At 39.4% G+C, this 16,492-nt stretch overlaps 1 protein-coding gene across 4 annotated transcripts in view; it reads left to right on the top strand.

Annotated features, from left to right (window-relative positions):
- ITSN1 (intersectin 1) overlaps nt 1-16,492 on the top strand; it is an 87,340-nt gene that overhangs the window by 28,537 nt on the left and 42,311 nt on the right. For 3 of the 4 annotated variants that reach the window (XM_053386636.1, XM_053386634.1, XM_053386638.1), the window contains exons 6-17: nt 420-599; nt 865-958; nt 1,185-1,285; nt 3,877-3,940; nt 4,211-4,348; nt 5,263-5,378; nt 6,426-6,688; nt 8,846-8,995; nt 9,206-9,346; nt 11,722-11,809; nt 11,951-12,090; nt 15,402-15,523. In XM_053386636.1, coding sequence (XP_053242611.1) covers nt 420-599; nt 865-958; nt 1,185-1,285; nt 3,877-3,940; nt 4,211-4,348; nt 5,263-5,378; nt 6,426-6,688; nt 8,846-8,995; nt 9,206-9,346; nt 11,722-11,809; nt 11,951-12,090; nt 15,402-15,523 — 1,597 coding nt within the window. The remainder of the gene's footprint in view (nt 1-419; nt 600-864; nt 959-1,184; nt 1,286-3,876; nt 3,941-4,210; nt 4,349-5,262; nt 5,379-6,425; nt 6,689-8,845; nt 8,996-9,205; nt 9,347-11,721; nt 11,810-11,950; nt 12,091-15,401; nt 15,524-16,492) is intronic. The other variant, XM_053386637.1, reaches the window with a different exon arrangement.

Below are 16,492 nucleotides of genomic sequence, written 5' to 3' on the forward strand. Positions count from 1 at the left end.
GCTGCTCCGGCGAACCGGCACCAGAGCAGCACACGGAAACGCCGTTTACCTTCCCGCTATAAAGCGGTACCTATTTATCTACTTGCACTTAGGGGTGCTTTCAAACTGCTAGGTGGGCAGGAGCTGGGACCGAACAACAGGAGCTCACCCCGCCGCGGGGATTCGAACCGCCGACCATGCGATCGGCAAGTCCTAGGCGCTGAGGTTTTACCCACAGCACCACCCGCGTCCCTATCTCCAAGTTAAGTTATTGTTATTGTCAAACATACTAATAAGCAGAAGCTAGTTGAAAATGGAAGTGAAAGTTTCCAACCTCTTCCTAGTAGCCATGTTGGTAGAAGACACAAAAGAGGTAATTGGCAAGCCCAAGGCCATTCAACTTGTAAATGATGGTAACTATGAAAATCTCTCTCTTCTAGGTATTGGTGGCCTACCCAGTATGCCTCCTCTTACGGCTGTAGCTCCAGTGCCAATGGCGTCTATTCCAGTAGTGGGAATGTCTCCACCTTTAGTATCTTCTGTTCCTACAGCAGCTGTGCCCCCCCTTGCTAATGGAGCACCAGCTGTTATACAACCTCTACCTGCTTTTGGTCATCCTGGTAAGCTGTGTTACTTGCAGTATCATTCTAGTGTTCTTTTTCTCTCCTTTTGCTTATAGTTTTTTATTGTTTTTAAAAAGTGCTTTTGTTGTAAGCTGTCTTAGTGCCTATTTTAAAACAAAAGGCAGCATGCTAACCTAAAAAAACAATTCCTGAAGTTGACAGCTTGTCCTTTACTTACCAAAATGTATTATGTATCATTAACTGGTTGACTGTACTTTATATTTAATTGCCCTGACCTGAAAACATAATTGTTCTATTTCAGCCACATTGCCAAAGAGTTCTTCCTTCAGTAGATCTGGTGCAGGGTCTCAGTTAAATGCAAAACTGCAAAAGGCACAATCATTTGATGTACCTGGGTAAGTATTATTGTTTTCTTTTTCTTTTTAATGCACTTTGGCAGCATTGTTACAGGTGACAGTCCTGCAGCTACTCAGACACAATGTTCCCATTCAGTTTAAGGGGGTTGGTTGTAAATGAGTGGTTTCAGAGATGTATTCATAGTTTAAAATTAAGCAGATGCTCTGTCATGTTTGATTGTGATGGAATGATAATGGGATAACTGTCTCTGTTTTATAACTCCAGTGCATCTCCAGCAGCAGAATGGGCTGTTCCTCAATCATCAAGACTGAAATATAGGCAGCTTTTCAATAGCCATGATAAAACAATGAGTGGACACTTAACAGGTATTCTTTCGTTTTTAATTTTAAAAATTTGTGGACTCTGCTAAATGTGTTAGAGATTGTGTAGCGCAGGGGTTAAGAAGCAGGTCCATCAGTGTCTCTTTGCCATGATACTGAGATGAAATTTCCAGATTCAGAGGCAACCAGTTGCTGGAGGAACAAACAGCAGTGGAAGGCTTTTATGCTCTGCTGTGAGTCAACATCTAGTTGGCCACTGCTGAATATAGGGTACTGTACCAGATGGGCCCTTGATCTGATTCAGAGCCCCCAACTCTGCCATTTTATGAAAATCTTGATGTTGAGCTTATCTGCATAGATTATTTTTTTCTAAGTTTTGTTTTGTTTCTTAATCTCAATTAGAAGCAAGCTTTCTCACTTCCTCTAACACTCAAAATATGAACAATTTTTACCTTATATGAGTTATTATAAGTTTAATATTATATACATATACACTCTAAGTTTTCTAAAGTAACCAGCACATAAAAATATACATACACCTGTGCATATAACTGTATAAAAATGTGCATGTATTAATATACTTTAAAAATTATGCTACAGATATAGTTTCTTTCTGTGGAGATCACTTGTGGCTGAGTAAGATTGTCTTCCATGAACATGGTCTTAACCATGTGTCCGTAAGTGACTGTGGAGGCCAATTCTGGATTCACATGACCTTTCACAGTGGGGACATAGGTTTCCAGGTGGGAGTTGATCACAGTGAGGATTTGCCAGACATGCCTTCATCTTAGCTCATTCCTCCCTTTTGTCCTGAGTTTGTGCTTCTTCAAAGTGCAGAAATAGTACATCATGGAGCTTGACTCATTTATGTGTGTAATATATGTAAATTTTTTTAGCATACAATGAGTCAGGCTTTTAAAAAACACAGCAGACAATATATGAGCAGCTCAGACATAAGCAGATGCTTGATACAAGACGTTTCAAGCTCAGTAGGGTCAGAGCTGCCAAATTCCACGTATAAATCCTACTCTCAGCTATCTAGGTTGATTTAGGCAAGCTGGTATTTGTGCAGCTTCTCTCCCATGAGCGGGCGCCCGCGCAAATTCCAGCATCTGCGTCTGCGCAGACGTGATTTCCAGCGCTGCAAAAGTGAGTCCCCATGCTGTGTTGCGCCGGTTTAGCGCAGCACGTGGGGACTCACCAAGTGGGTGGCTCAGTTCAGGGGCAGCTCATGGGCTGGTAAAATGACCCCCATGGGCCACTTGTGGCCCGTGGGCCTTAGGTTGCCGACCCCTATGGCCCTGTCCCCAGGAAGTCACTAGGTTGGTCATTCACCTGCTCGCTGAGTTCAGACTTCCCTTGACATACCTGTTGCTGCTACATATATGGGTGGAGGCAGACTTCCCCTAGAATCCACCCAGGCCAGAACACAGATAATTAAAACAAAAACAAATATTTAAGGAAGATAACATCCAGAAAAAGTAATCATTTTTACAGGATACTCGGAGTTCTGTTATGCTGTTCTAACACAAATCTCTTTAATGATGGTGCTATTATATGCTTTCATTATCTCTCTCACCTCGTTCCCTCTTTCTTTTTGTATCTTCAGCCACTATTCTTTTCAACTGTCATTTTTTGACTGTCATTCTCCTTGTTACTCACTTGAACTCCACCCAGCATTCTGTCCCACTGCCAAACATTCACTCTTCTGTCACAAGTCCCTACGCAGTTTGGGTCCTGATTATCTAGAGAACAGCTTATCTTGTGTATGTGCCATCTTCACTCTTGGCAGCATTTTGATTCAGGCCCTGCTCTGAATTCCTACGAAGAGGCCAAGTTTGCCTCCACTGCCTCTTCTGCAGTGTTTTACTTTTTAGTTAGTTAGTTTGAAAATAACTGCTTTCTTCTCTAGCCTTTGTATTGTTATTGTGGTACTGTATTTTAATGTTGTACAGTTGTACCTTGGATCTTGAATTCCTTGCGAGTCGAATGTTTTGGCCCCCGAACACCGCAAACCTGGAAGTGATTGTTCCAGTTTGCAAACGCTCTTTGGACGCAGAAGCTTCCTGCATCCAATTGGAAGCTGCGCCTTGGTTTCCGAACATTTTGGAAACCAAACAGACTTCCGTAATGGAATCTGTTCAACTTTCGAGGTACCACTGTATTGGTTTATTTAGATTGTATTATGGGTGTTTGTTTGTAGTTTGTGGACAGTATTTGAAATTAATAAGAAGCAGAGTATATAACTATGTAAATAAATCTGAGGACATTGTTGGGTTGGTGTGGTAACTGGCTATGACTTAGAGCTGCTTCAAGAGGACCATCAAATGTGCAGCTTCCCCACAGTAAACTCTGTGGCAACTCAAAGTGTAAAATGCTATATACAACTTCACTCATTACTTAAATAGGCGCATCTACCTTTCCCATAAAATTAGACTGATAGCTTTCAGAAAGGTAGATATTGGAAGGCTTTATTTCTGTTGCAATTTAAAAGATTGACCCAGTGTTACTGTTTATGTTGAAAATAGATACTGTAAGATCTTAAAAGCTTATCACATAAGTGACTGTTTTGAAAATCAAATACTAAAATTTGAACATTTTGTCAGTTTCATGGTCTTATGTTTCCAATGCTTTAGGTCCACAAGCAAGAACTATCCTTATGCAGTCAAGCTTACCACAAGCTCAATTGGCTACAATATGGTAAATATTTTTCATTAAATTGTACTTTAAGCGTCAGAGCTACTTTTATTCTCCATATCCTTAAACTTTTTCAGTCATCTTCCTTGTTGTTATTAATATGACAGTTTAGTCTGTACTTGGCAGGGCTTTCCAGAAACAGAGCTTATCCCACCCTAAGAAAGTTTTCAATATACTGTATTTTTCTAGGACCAGGTGTTGTAGATTGTGTTTTTTCCTGGTTTTGATAGTGGGCAAAAATTCCAAACATGTAATTGGATCTTTTTTCAATAGGAATCTTTCAGATATTGACCAGGATGGAAAACTTACAGCAGAAGAGTTTATTTTGGCTATGCACTTAATTGATATGGCTATGTCAGGACAGCCATTGCCACCTGTCTTGTCTCCAGAATATATTCCTCCTTCATTTAGGTAAAATTATTATAGCTTTGATTTTAATTCTGAACCGTGATTAATTAGAAGATTATTTATGTTTTTGCTTGATTTCTGAAAAATGCATTAAGAAAAGGTTAATGTTATAATCTCCTGTGTGCATTATGCAAAAAAAGAGCCATCTTCCTTTATGTTGAAGTTGGTTGTTCTCTTTGTTGAAATTGTACTGAAGAATGGTAGTAGTTGTTATTTTTGAGTGAATGCATCATTTTAAGGTAGCTAAATTAAATATTTCATTAGGCCAGTACAGACATTGACTGTGTGTATTGAAAACTGCTTTTCTTTAGCCTGGATTGAAATATTCATGGCATTGTCCCAATCATTAATCATGAATGCATATTGTAGTGTGTCATGGCATCACAAATCCTTTTAAAGTTGTGGCAGTGTGAAACACTGACATGCAATCTCATAATGAATTCACTGGATGACTTGTTTGCATCAAATGCAAAGAAACTAAAAAACAAGATGTGCGCAGTACTTGTGTGCCTAGGGCCACAGTAGAAATTGCCTCCTATAGTCTAGTATTTACATTGACTGTGATTGGTCATACAATTGATTCACACATGCACATTAACTTGCCCAGACTAGCTTGCAAATTAAATGCACCATCACAAACAGAATACTATCTCTCAAACCCACCACAATGTAAGCGGAATTGGTTTATATATGAATTAAATGGTGAGGAATCAACAGATAGGTAAACTGGCCTGTTGGTGGCTTTCAAGGCAGGCCTTGTTGCAGTTTTACTTATGCCAAAAGGTATTGAATTTTAATTTTATATGAGTAAGTTAGTAGCCTGCACAGCACTCTGACTAGGTAAGTAAATCGTAATGGAATTAATAACAGAAGCATTATTCATATACACGTTTTAACCTACTATCTCTTCCTGACAGAAGAGTTCGCTCTGGCAGTGGTGTATCTGTTGCAAGTTCGGTGTCCACAGACCAAAGGTTACCAGAAGAACCAGTGTTAGAAGAAGAACAGCAGCAATTAGAAAAGAAATTGCCTGGTGAGTGTTGCTGTAAATAAGCACACTTTGACCATCTTTTGGGGAGACACTAAAACATTTGGGAATGGGGGTGGGGAATGCCACCTGGAGTCAACAGGTGAAGTGCTGTAATTCCTGGAAGATATGTGTTGGTGTGAGTTAGAATTTTGGTAATTTGTGTCTGTCTGAACCAAGAGAATGTTTGAATGAACCTGCAAATTGCAAATGTGATTGTCAAATTTGTTCATGGTAGCCTTCCTTTCAGTATCTTCTGATGTTACCTTCATAATTGCAATATAGTTTCTTATGTTCATGGTGCCCTAATGTCAGAAACTCGTGGGAGAGAAGCTTGAAATACAGCCTTTTCCAATATTAGTGCCTCCTGCTCCTGAAAACATGCATGGGAAGGAGATGTATCATGGGCTCCTCCCACATTACATGAGCCTTGTGGCATTCTCTTTGCACAGTAATAGCTGTAGTACCATAAGGGTCTTTTTTGACTGCTCGGGTCCTTTTTGATATGAATAAATTTCATTTATCCAGTGGAGAGCATGCTAACTTAGTACTTCAACTATTTCTCTATGAGGTCTTAATTAAAGATAGCCTCATATGTTTCATAGGAATTAGTTCCTATTTAACTGCTTTACACCTTTACAATGACCAGTATAATATACAGAGAGGAACTGCATGTCTGTGCCTAAGAGTTGTGACTAGCAAAACCCGTTATCTTCCACAAATTATTGTAATCAACATGGAGGTGAATTTTTAGCAAATGAGAAGTTTTCCTATCGCACTCCAAGTCCATTTAACTTCAAAACATTTTAGAATATTTTTGTCTTGTGTAACCATCTGTAGGAATACTGAAATGAATGAAAATAGGATGTTTGCTCAAATTGTTAATATTTTAAAGTCAATTCCAGTTGGATATTATAGTATTATTATATTGTATTGTATTGTCTTGTATTGTAGTATTTGTGTGTGTCAGTGTATATGTGTGTGTATATATATATATATATCTCTCACACACACCCCAAAACTAATTTCTTACTGTAATTCTTTTTCTTAAAGTAACGTTTGAAGATAAGAAACGTGAGAACTTTGAACGTGGCAATCTAGAGCTTGAAAAGCGGAGACAAGCCCTTTTGGAGCAGCAAAGAAAAGAGCAAGAGCGCCTTGCCCAGTTAGAAAGGGCAGAGCAGGAGAGGAAAGAGCGTGAACGGCAGGAGCAGGAACGGAAAAGGCAACTGGAATTAGAAAAACAGTTAGAAAAACAGAGAGAGCTGGAACGCCAGAGAGAAGAGGAAAGGAGAAAAGAAATAGAAAGGCGTGAGGTAAATGGACAATTTCAGAAGAAATACCTACTTGTCTAAAAACAAATTTTAAAAGGTATATTGGGGAATATTATGCTTTCTTCAAAATGTGTACAAAGTGAAATCATTTTTTAAATAAAATTAGAAATGATCTAATGTCAGTGCAACATTTTCTCAGGAAGGGTGTAGGTAATTACCCATTTCTTCACTTGGATCTGATAAATGATCATGTGAGTTTTGAGACTATGTTGAATTAAATCTACATAGATTCATCATGTATTCTCCCTTGATAGCTACATTGTACAACACTGGCTATTCCTTAGCTTTGGAACAAAACTGAAACTCCAGATTTTGACCTTTTTAAAGCCCTGCACATCTTGGTTCCACGTTACGTTAAGGACTGCCTTCTCCTGTATATACTCCTGCATATTTTATGAGTATCCAAGGAGGCCCTGCTTTGAATTCCATGCCACCACTTCCTTCAGAGTTAAAACAGGTGATTTTTCTCTCCACTGTAGAGCTTGCTTCCATGAGTGGCCTCCCAGGCTTGTTTATTGGGCTTCTGGTAGTGTCAGGCATATTTAGGATCATAGAACTACAGTATAGGGTTTGGAGGGACCTCAAATCTCATCTAGTCCAGCCCCCTGCAATGCAGGAATCTCAACTAAAGCATGCATGGCAGACGGTCATCCAGCCTCTGCTTAAAAGCTTCCACCACTTTCCAAGGGGAGTCTGGTACACTGAAATAGCTCCTACCATCAGAAAGCTCTTCCTAATGTTCAATCAGAATCTCATTCTTTGTAACTTGAATCCATTGGTTTGGGTCCTGCCCTCCAGAGCAGAAGAAAACAAGCTTGCTCCATCTTCCATGTCACAGCCATTTAGATATTTGAAGGTGGCTCTCATGTGTCCTCTCAGTCTCCTCTTCTCTAGGCTAAACATACCCAACTCCTTTAACCGTTTCTCATAAGGCTTGGTTTCCAGACCCTTCATCATCTTGGTTGCCCTCCTCTGCACACATTCGAGCTTGTCAATATCCTCCTTAAATTGTGGCATCCAAAACTGGACACAGTGCTCTGACCAAGGCAGAATAGAGCAGGCTATTGCTTTCCTTGATTGGGACACCAGACTTCTGTTGATGCAGCTAGAATAGCATTACCTTTTTTTGCTGCTGCATCATACTGTTGACTCATGCTAAGCTTGTGATCTACTAATTCCCCTAGATCCTTTTCACATGTACAATTGGTAAGCTAGGTGTCCCCCATCTTATATCTGTGCAGCTGGTTCTTCCTGTCTAAGTGTAGAACCTTACATTTGTCCCTATTCAAATTAATTTTGTTAGTTTTGGCCCAGTTCTCCAATTTGTGAAGGTCATCTTGTGACATTTATCGTGGTAGTTTAGCTGTAAACTGCTTTGAAAAAGACTGTTAGGACTAAACATATTGATTTAAATAGAATAAAAAGCAGTCAGCATAACTAGTTGACTAGTGTTTTATTTGACCCAAGTTCCCTTTTAGTTATGGAAATTAATATGAGAAATATTCTTAGTAACACACAACAACCCTCTATAACAGGGATAGTCAACCTTTGTATACCTACTACCCACTAATGCATCTTTCTTGATGGTAAAATTTCCTTACTGCCCACCAGTACTCGGTGGAAGGAGGATTCAGCTTGTGCCGTAGAACCCCCTACCGCCCACCTAGAATTCTGAAACGCCAACTAGTGGGCGGTAGGGACCAGGTTGACAAACCCTGCTCTATAACATAAAACTGCTTGGAAGTGGAATAATGTTTCAATAGCCTCTTAACCCCCTCCCAGTGCTTTGTAATTTCCTTCCCCCGCCCACGTAAATCTTTTACTTCAGAGTAGTAGTAACATTTGAACCAGGATATTCTCTTACCTGTCCATTCCACAGACATTCTCTATTGATGCAATTTCCAGATAACAGTGTTTTGTTTACGTACTCACAAAATCTCCTGGTTTAGATGATACTTTGTACATGGTGGGAAAGGGAGAACTTAGAGAATGTATAGAAGCCCAGAATCCATTCAGTCTTGTTACACATATAGGGATGACAGGAAGCTAAATTGTAAAGTTTGCATTTGAATGGCTTGTAATATGGCACAGATTACAAAAGTCTACAAATTATGTGTACATAATTTTAATCTTCTATAGGCTGCAAAAAGGGAACTTGAAAGGCAAAGGCAACTTGAGTGGGAACGCAATCGGCGGCAAGAGCTCCTGAATCAAAGGAACAAAGAGCAAGAGGATATAGTTGTTCTGAAAGCTAAGAAAAAAACATTGGAGTTTGAATTAGAAGCTCTAGTAAGTGAGAAATACTGGCCAGAATCTTTCAAAGTAATGTGTTTCACCTTGGATATAACTAATGATTTGAAACAACCATACAAACCTGAGTCATTTCCATAATGATTGTTTTTCTTCTTTGACTTACAGACCAGCCTAGAAGTATTTGCAGCAAATATTGCATTCTAATTTAAATTTTGATTAAACCAATTCTTTATTTTCTTGTTGAAGAATGATAAAAAACATCAACTGGAGGGCAAACTTCAGGATATCCGATGCAGATTGTCTACTCAAAGGCAAGAAATTGAGAGCACAAACAAATCTAGAGAGCTAAGAATTGCAGAAATAACACATTTGCAGCAGCAGTTACAAGTGAGTATGCAGTTACTGAAAATATTTAGTTACTATACCCTGTCTGTTCTGCTGTTGATGAAACAAAATAGAGCATAATGCAATAAGGTTGAAACTAGTAGTTGTCAAATTTTATTATAACAGAAAAGAACATGTTTAATTTTTGTTACATACTTCTTGTGCCATTTATCATATTGGGGCACCGCTAAACCATAGTTTATTGCATCATACATAAGCAAGCACTGTGAGCTTTGGATTCCCTGCCACCGTACAGCCAAGAGGAGACGTTTGCAAGCTTCTGCTTCTGCTTTTTGGTTCACTGCATTTTATTGTGCTATTTGGAGCAACGCATTGTGGTTAACATTACTGTGGTACCTCTGGATACGCACATCTCCGGTTGCGTATCCTTCAGGATGCGAATGTGGCAAACCCGGAAGTATTTTTTTGGGTTTCGCTGCATGCACAGAAGCGGTCCCTCCAGTTGCGGAAACCTCGGGATCCGACTGGAGCTCCGGAATGGATCCTGTCTGCAACCCGAGGTACCACTGCAATAATACATAGTTTTAAACAACAAAATTAAAATGATGTTTTCTGAAGTTAGCTTGTTTTAAACTAACCACAGATAATGTTAACCACTGTTCTAGGTAAAGCTGTGCTTTACTAAATGTGGAAGTGATATCTTTTGAGCTACTCGTTGGCTGTGCTGGAGAAGGAGAAGTAGGCAGCACACAAATCCAAGACGCGCTGTAACTCATTTCTGCTTGTGCACATTACCCTAAACTTTGATTTTTATTTTATTAATTTACACAAGAGGATTAATACTGCTTCATCATCTATAACCTCTAAGCAGTTACACAGAATATAAAATGAGCATTTTAAAAAAAATCAGAAGCCGGATCATTAGAAACAAGTTAACCTAAAAAAAATCTCAAAATATAAGTAATAAGGGGCTGCCATCCCTGCTCACTCTGCTCAGCAACTCAACCTAGCAGGCAACCCCTTTGCCAATGCCTTTCCTTACACACCTGACCAACCTCTCCTCCCTTTACACCCAGGCAGACCCCCCTCTCTTTACACCTCATCCACCTCCTCCTCTGTACCCTCACATGTCTCCGAACCTTCACTCCCCCTCATAGCTTGGCCCAAACCCCTCCTTCCCTCACAGCTCCCCCCAATGCCTTTTAAAGGAGGGTGTGAGGCATTTCAGAGAGTAGTTTGCCGATCTCTGAAGTGCCTCCTACCCTCCTTTAAGCAATACTGCATTGATGCTTAACAGAGAGGGAGGTGCTTCAGAGCTTGATTTGCAAACGGCTCTCGTCAGTTGTGCTGCAGCATTCTGTACTAACTGGACCAGGAACAAAGTAAGCCCCCATAGAGTACAATACTCCGACCAGTTGCTCAGCTTATCCTTCTAGACCTATGGAAAATTGCTTATTTTTGAACACTGGCTCTCTTCTCTCTCTCCCCGCCCTCCCCCAGTCTAGCTAAAGATAAATAGTACGCCTTGAACACCAGTTTTTAATGTTGATTAGTATGATAGGTAGGAATCAAGTGGTGGTTACATGAGCAGGTCTTCAGTTCAAACACTCCTGGCTGCAGGGCAGAGATCAGAAGCTTTCACTTCTATTTTCAAGTAACCAAAGTTCAGTGTTCCATCTAAACCCTAAACTGTGGTTAATCCTATCTGAGGTTTACTTAAATAAGGCAGCTTCCTGATCAAGTGACCTTGTTTCAGTAACCATAGTTAAGGCTAACCACATATCACATGACCACATGTCATTGCTCACCTGTGGTTCATTAAAAATGAAATTAAAAGCTTCTAATTTCTTCCTTGCAGCAGTGCTGGAGGAAGAGAGGGGAGCTGATGTGTCCAAGACTCATTCATGCAACAAGAAACCATCATTTTATTATTACATCTGAATGAAACCATTGTCGAAAGCCACTGTACATTTCAGCAATAAATGGTGCTTGTGTAGTTTTATATAGATTCCATAACCTCACCTTTTCCTCACCTTCACAACATCTTGATATTAATGCTTTGGAGTTGATCATATTCATCTGTCTTTCTCCCCTCCCTACAATCAATTTTCAAGTGGTTGTCTACTTTTTCCCCATTCAAAAAGCATGATATGAATGGGGTTTTTTTAACTATTCGTTTGTAGCATTTTCTAAATAAGAAAAAAAAATCCATTTAAAAAGAGTGACAGAACCTCTCTGGAGATGAGGTTGTGACATGTGAGGACATTGCTTTGGATATTAACATATAACTCACCCAGATCTGGTTTATTGACAGTAGTAGGTGCTGATTTTTGCCATAGTACAGTCGAGCAATTAACAACATGGTATTTTAGTTGAAGCTGAAATTGATTATTTTTTGCTGTTTTTTATTTTTGTAGGAGTCTCAACAGATGCTTGGAAGGTTGATTCCAGAAAAGCAATTACTCAATGATCAGCTGAAGCAGGTTCAACAAAACAGTTTGCACAGTAAGTATAATTAAAACACAGTTCTATGTTTGAAACATACATTTATTACTAACCTCTTTTTTTTGCCTTGAAAATTGCCAAACTGTGTGATCTACGTATTTGGAAGGAAGTATCTTTATTTCTCAACGTTTTTAAAAACAGGAGACTCACTTCTTACTGTCAAAAGAGCCTTAGAAGCAAAGGAGTTAGCACACCAGCAGCTTCGTGATCAGCTGGATGAAGTAGAAAAAGAAACAAGATCAAAACTTCAAGAGATAGATATTTTCAATAATCAGCTAAAGGTAATCATGTCTACGCTGTGACATTTTCTGAGTAAATACAGAAAGCCCAAGAATTTAGGACTTTAGGAAGCCGCCTTATACTGAGCCAGACCATTGGCCCATCTAGCTTAGTACTGTCTTCACTGACTGGCAGCCCTACCTAGAGAGGTTAGGGATTGAACCCAAGATCTTCTGTATGCAAAGCAGATGCACTACTACTGAGCGACAGCCATGCCCTACCACTGCTATGGCTACAAGGTAGCAGAATGTCTTGTATCCTTGACCATTCAAAAAACATTGTGAGCACTTTGCCTAAAAGGCAGGCAAAACATTAAATAGAATTACCATGAAAGTCAGACGTCTAAATTACAGAATTTTACTTGCTTTACTATGTAAGTTCATCGTACACAGAATAAATTGTGGTAATATTTGATTTAAGCTTGTAAATCCATTTTTATATCAACAGACACATAGCACTTACTTTCTTAGTAGGTTAGATGCTCTTTTCTGTACTAAAAATGAAATAATTGTAAGGCAAAAGAAAGGATGAGTTGATTGTGCAGATAGAGAGCATTGAAAAAAGATCAAGTTCCTCCTTATCCTTGCCCTTCATTTCACCCTTTCTAAAATGAATATTGCTCTGAATAAAAGAGATACGCTGAATGTGATGCTAAAAGCACAAATCCATTACTTGTAGCATAATCGTAGCCATACAGTAAACTGATATCCTTAGGCATTAGTGAAAGCTTTTTTTCTCTCATCCTATGAATTCTGTGATTTCTCTTAAAGCTAATTGGACCCTTTCCTTTCATTATTGTAAGCTGCTTTCTGGTCAAAGCTGCCTTTTTCACTTCAGCATTGCAGACAAGATTAGGACTTTACTTTTGATGTGAGATTTCATAACCCACCAAACAACTCATCTAATTAATGATTTTTAGAGATTACTTAAGTTTTCAACATAAATCGCTCACCAGTAATTGAGTTAGTTCTTAAATAACATCCAGAAATATTTGAGCTCACCTTAAGTGCTTGCTATTAACAAGACATTCAGTTAAGACACAATAGATCAGTTGAATAATTAGCAAAGGTGATGGCTATCTCCTTTACTATTTAAGAACGTAACCTGTTACTCTTGAGGTTACAGTGATTCCAGCATTATGTATGGCTTGCTGTTGTGGCCATCATAACCAGACATGATTCAAATGTTCATTGAGATTCAAATGGTCATCACAAGCAGACATTAAGATTCAAATGGTTATGGAGGCCATGAAGTCTTGAGCCTGCCCAGTAGCAGCCTCTGTATGAATTGAAGTCACCCAGCACTACTGTACCCAAGACACTGTCTCCGCCAGCCCAATAAAGAAGTCAATGGAAGTTTCAAGGCACCGAGAGCCTTTGAAATCTAAGCCACTTATTCTTTGAAGGTATCCCCTAATTTGACTTTGAGCATGAAATGTGTCCCATATTACTGTCACCAACTTATATCCCTGTCTGTAGTACACAAATTAGCTTTCAGGCTATATATTAAAATTACATATATGAGCTTCCATATGCACCACATTTGAGCCAAGTGATTAGTAAATACTCTGCTTTACTGTTAGCACTCTCTTGAGTAAGCAATGTACACATTGGGTGTTGACCAATTGAACTTTGCATTCAGAACTCAAAGATTGAGAGGTATCTTTCCTTTCAGTGACAGCTTCCAGGTTCAGTAGTCCTCCAAGAATGTCCCAGTTTCTCATCAAATAACTTCCTTCCTCATAGCTGGGGCAATAGTGTTTCTGGAGGCCACAGGATATTCCTTTTAGCAGCAAAATTTGATTACAAGCCTTGTGTACTGATTGTACTAGAGCTTGTGTACTCTTGCAAACTCTTGTTCCTTGCGAGCCTTTCTAACATCCTAATTAAAAACTTAAGGCTTGGGACAGCAGACTCAGGAAATTATTAAAGGGATGTAAATTTGGATCAATAGTCCACAACAGGGTTGGTTACAAGAGCATAAATGAAGTAATACAATTTTAAATTAAACACAAATGCAACAATATTCACATATTAACAGTTTTTATGTAGATCACAAAAAATACTTTTATAGCTGTGTCTTCAGCTGACGATGAAAACTCAAGAACTATGATGCAAGATGCACCTTAATAAAACAGGAGTTCCACATTTTTGAGGCTGCCACAAAGAAAGCCCTTTATCATGCCTACTACCCCATGGTAGGTATGTTAGAGTGCTCTCGTCCATGTTTCTTCAGGTTCAGATTGGGATGTACACCACTCTAGCCTTTTACTGTCCTGCTTCATTACATGCAGGTCACTACAGTACCAAGGTGCCCTGTGAACTCCACAGTGGCAAGGGCACTCAGGAACAATAATGTCAATCACCATATACACGTCTCAATTCCATAGCAATACCCTCAGTAGAAGTACCAGCCATATCGGCCAGAAAATCCCCCAGAGTATTCAGGAACCATTTCGTAATTCTCCCATGAGTGGACCATCTCAATGGGTCCTCCACCCTTGCGGAGTGGGATAGTTGCTCCTAATTCAAACCTCACCAGGGAATGATTTGTCCATGACAGTAAACTCCACAATCAACAAAGTACTGCTGACTTGCTGCGGGGAACCAAGTTGAGGGTGTCTCTGAGCACATGGATTGGGCCATTGTACTGGGATAGGCCCATGCTTGTCAATAAATCCTGAGTTGACCCATTTGAAGCAGTCTTAGCATGAATGTTGAAGTCCTCTAACACATCCAGCTTGGTCGGGGAAAGTTCATTGCGGTGGGCAGTACACTAACAACACCACTGTTGTGTCCCTTTGAGCCAGTACCAGAAACTGCCCCTCACAATGTGGATTGGTCTCCTGGTGTGGAAGACACACTTTTAATAGATGATTGTCACACACACACACACACACACACACACACACACACACACACACAGCTTAGACTGGTGGTGTACCAAGTACCCAGACAGGCATGGCTCATCCACTCAGGTTTCTGTTATGCAGACCAGATCAGATGTTTGTTTGTTAAATGGACTAGATATTGTTTTGAAAAGTCAATGAATATTGGGTTTTTTAAGGGATTTACGAGGTTTATGAGGTTTCTGTTACTGTTCACTATCAATCTTGAGTCTCTTCAGAGAAATAGGGTAGAAATTTTAAAATTAAAATCAATAAGAACAGCAAACTTTAACTAGCAACCCATGTTGTAACCAGTCCTGGTTACCAAAGTAACGTTTAACAATATTCCTAATACTAGTTCATTTGGCTGTTCAAAACATGAATGTTTGTTCTTTATGCTGAAAAACATGCCACCCTCTGTTGCAGGAGCTGAGGGAGATACATAACAAGCAGCAGCTGCAGAAGCAAAAGAACATTGAAGCTGACAGGCTAAAGCAGAAGGAGCAAGAGAGGAAATCAGAACTGGAAAATCAAAAAGATAGTCAGAGGTAAGTAAAATTTATTAAAAATGTACTTTTCACATTTTCTATGAAAAGGATACAATCAGAACTTTGTGCATCAAGATATTTGGCATTCTAGAGAAGAACACATTGCCTACAAATATAGGAAAGGCTGAGTAGGGAACCTCTAGTCCATCCTTGGCCTGGCAGGGTTTCTGATTTGACACACAAGGCCATTTTCTGTGAATCACACCAACCTGTCAGGTGATGTCACCTGATTGGTTGGGATCCAGTCCTGTTTAGCTTGACCATATATGCTAGTTCCCTGGCACACACAGTTGATCCCTGTAGAAAGCAGGTGTGAATCTTCCACCAATCAGTTGATTGGTGGAAGATTCAGTCCTTGGTATGGCTGCACAGTTCAGTTCTGCCCATAGAGAACTAGCATGTGCAACCAACCCCTGCCCAAAACAGAACTTAACTGTGTACAGGCTGCTCAGTTCTGCTTGATTTGGGTGAGCAAGGGAGTTTCATGCAAGGAACGCAGAGGCCTCAGCCCTACAGAAAACAGAATTGTTGTTATTATTAATACTAGAGGTGCCTGTTCTGCTTTTGTAATAACTTGATTGTTTAGTGTGGCATCGCCTACATGTTGGAACTTCCTGCCTATTGAGATCAAGCAGGCAGTTTCACTCTATTCTTGTTTAGACAAGCCTACCCTGATGCTTAGAAATTTGAAGTAATTTCAATCTCTTAATATTTTAAGTTTTTTAGGTTTTAAAGTAGGGGTGTAAATTTTTCTTGATTTTCTTTTTGTAAACCACTTTGAGGTGTTTTTTTCTCTCAGTCAAGTGGTGTATATATTTTATGAAATAAAAATAATTTTATTATCTACCATTTACCATAAGGTTCCAGGGAAGGTTATAGCAATTTTAACAATATAATATTTAATACACCTTTAAATCAACAGGCGTCCACAGAAACTACAGGAATTCACGTTTCTCTTCTTCTCCCTCC

The sequence above is a fragment of the Podarcis raffonei genome, chromosome 4 (assembly GCF_027172205.1).
Source record: "Podarcis raffonei isolate rPodRaf1 chromosome 4, rPodRaf1.pri, whole genome shotgun sequence".
In the NCBI taxonomy this organism is placed as follows: Eukaryota; Metazoa; Chordata; class Lepidosauria; order Squamata; family Lacertidae; genus Podarcis; species Podarcis raffonei.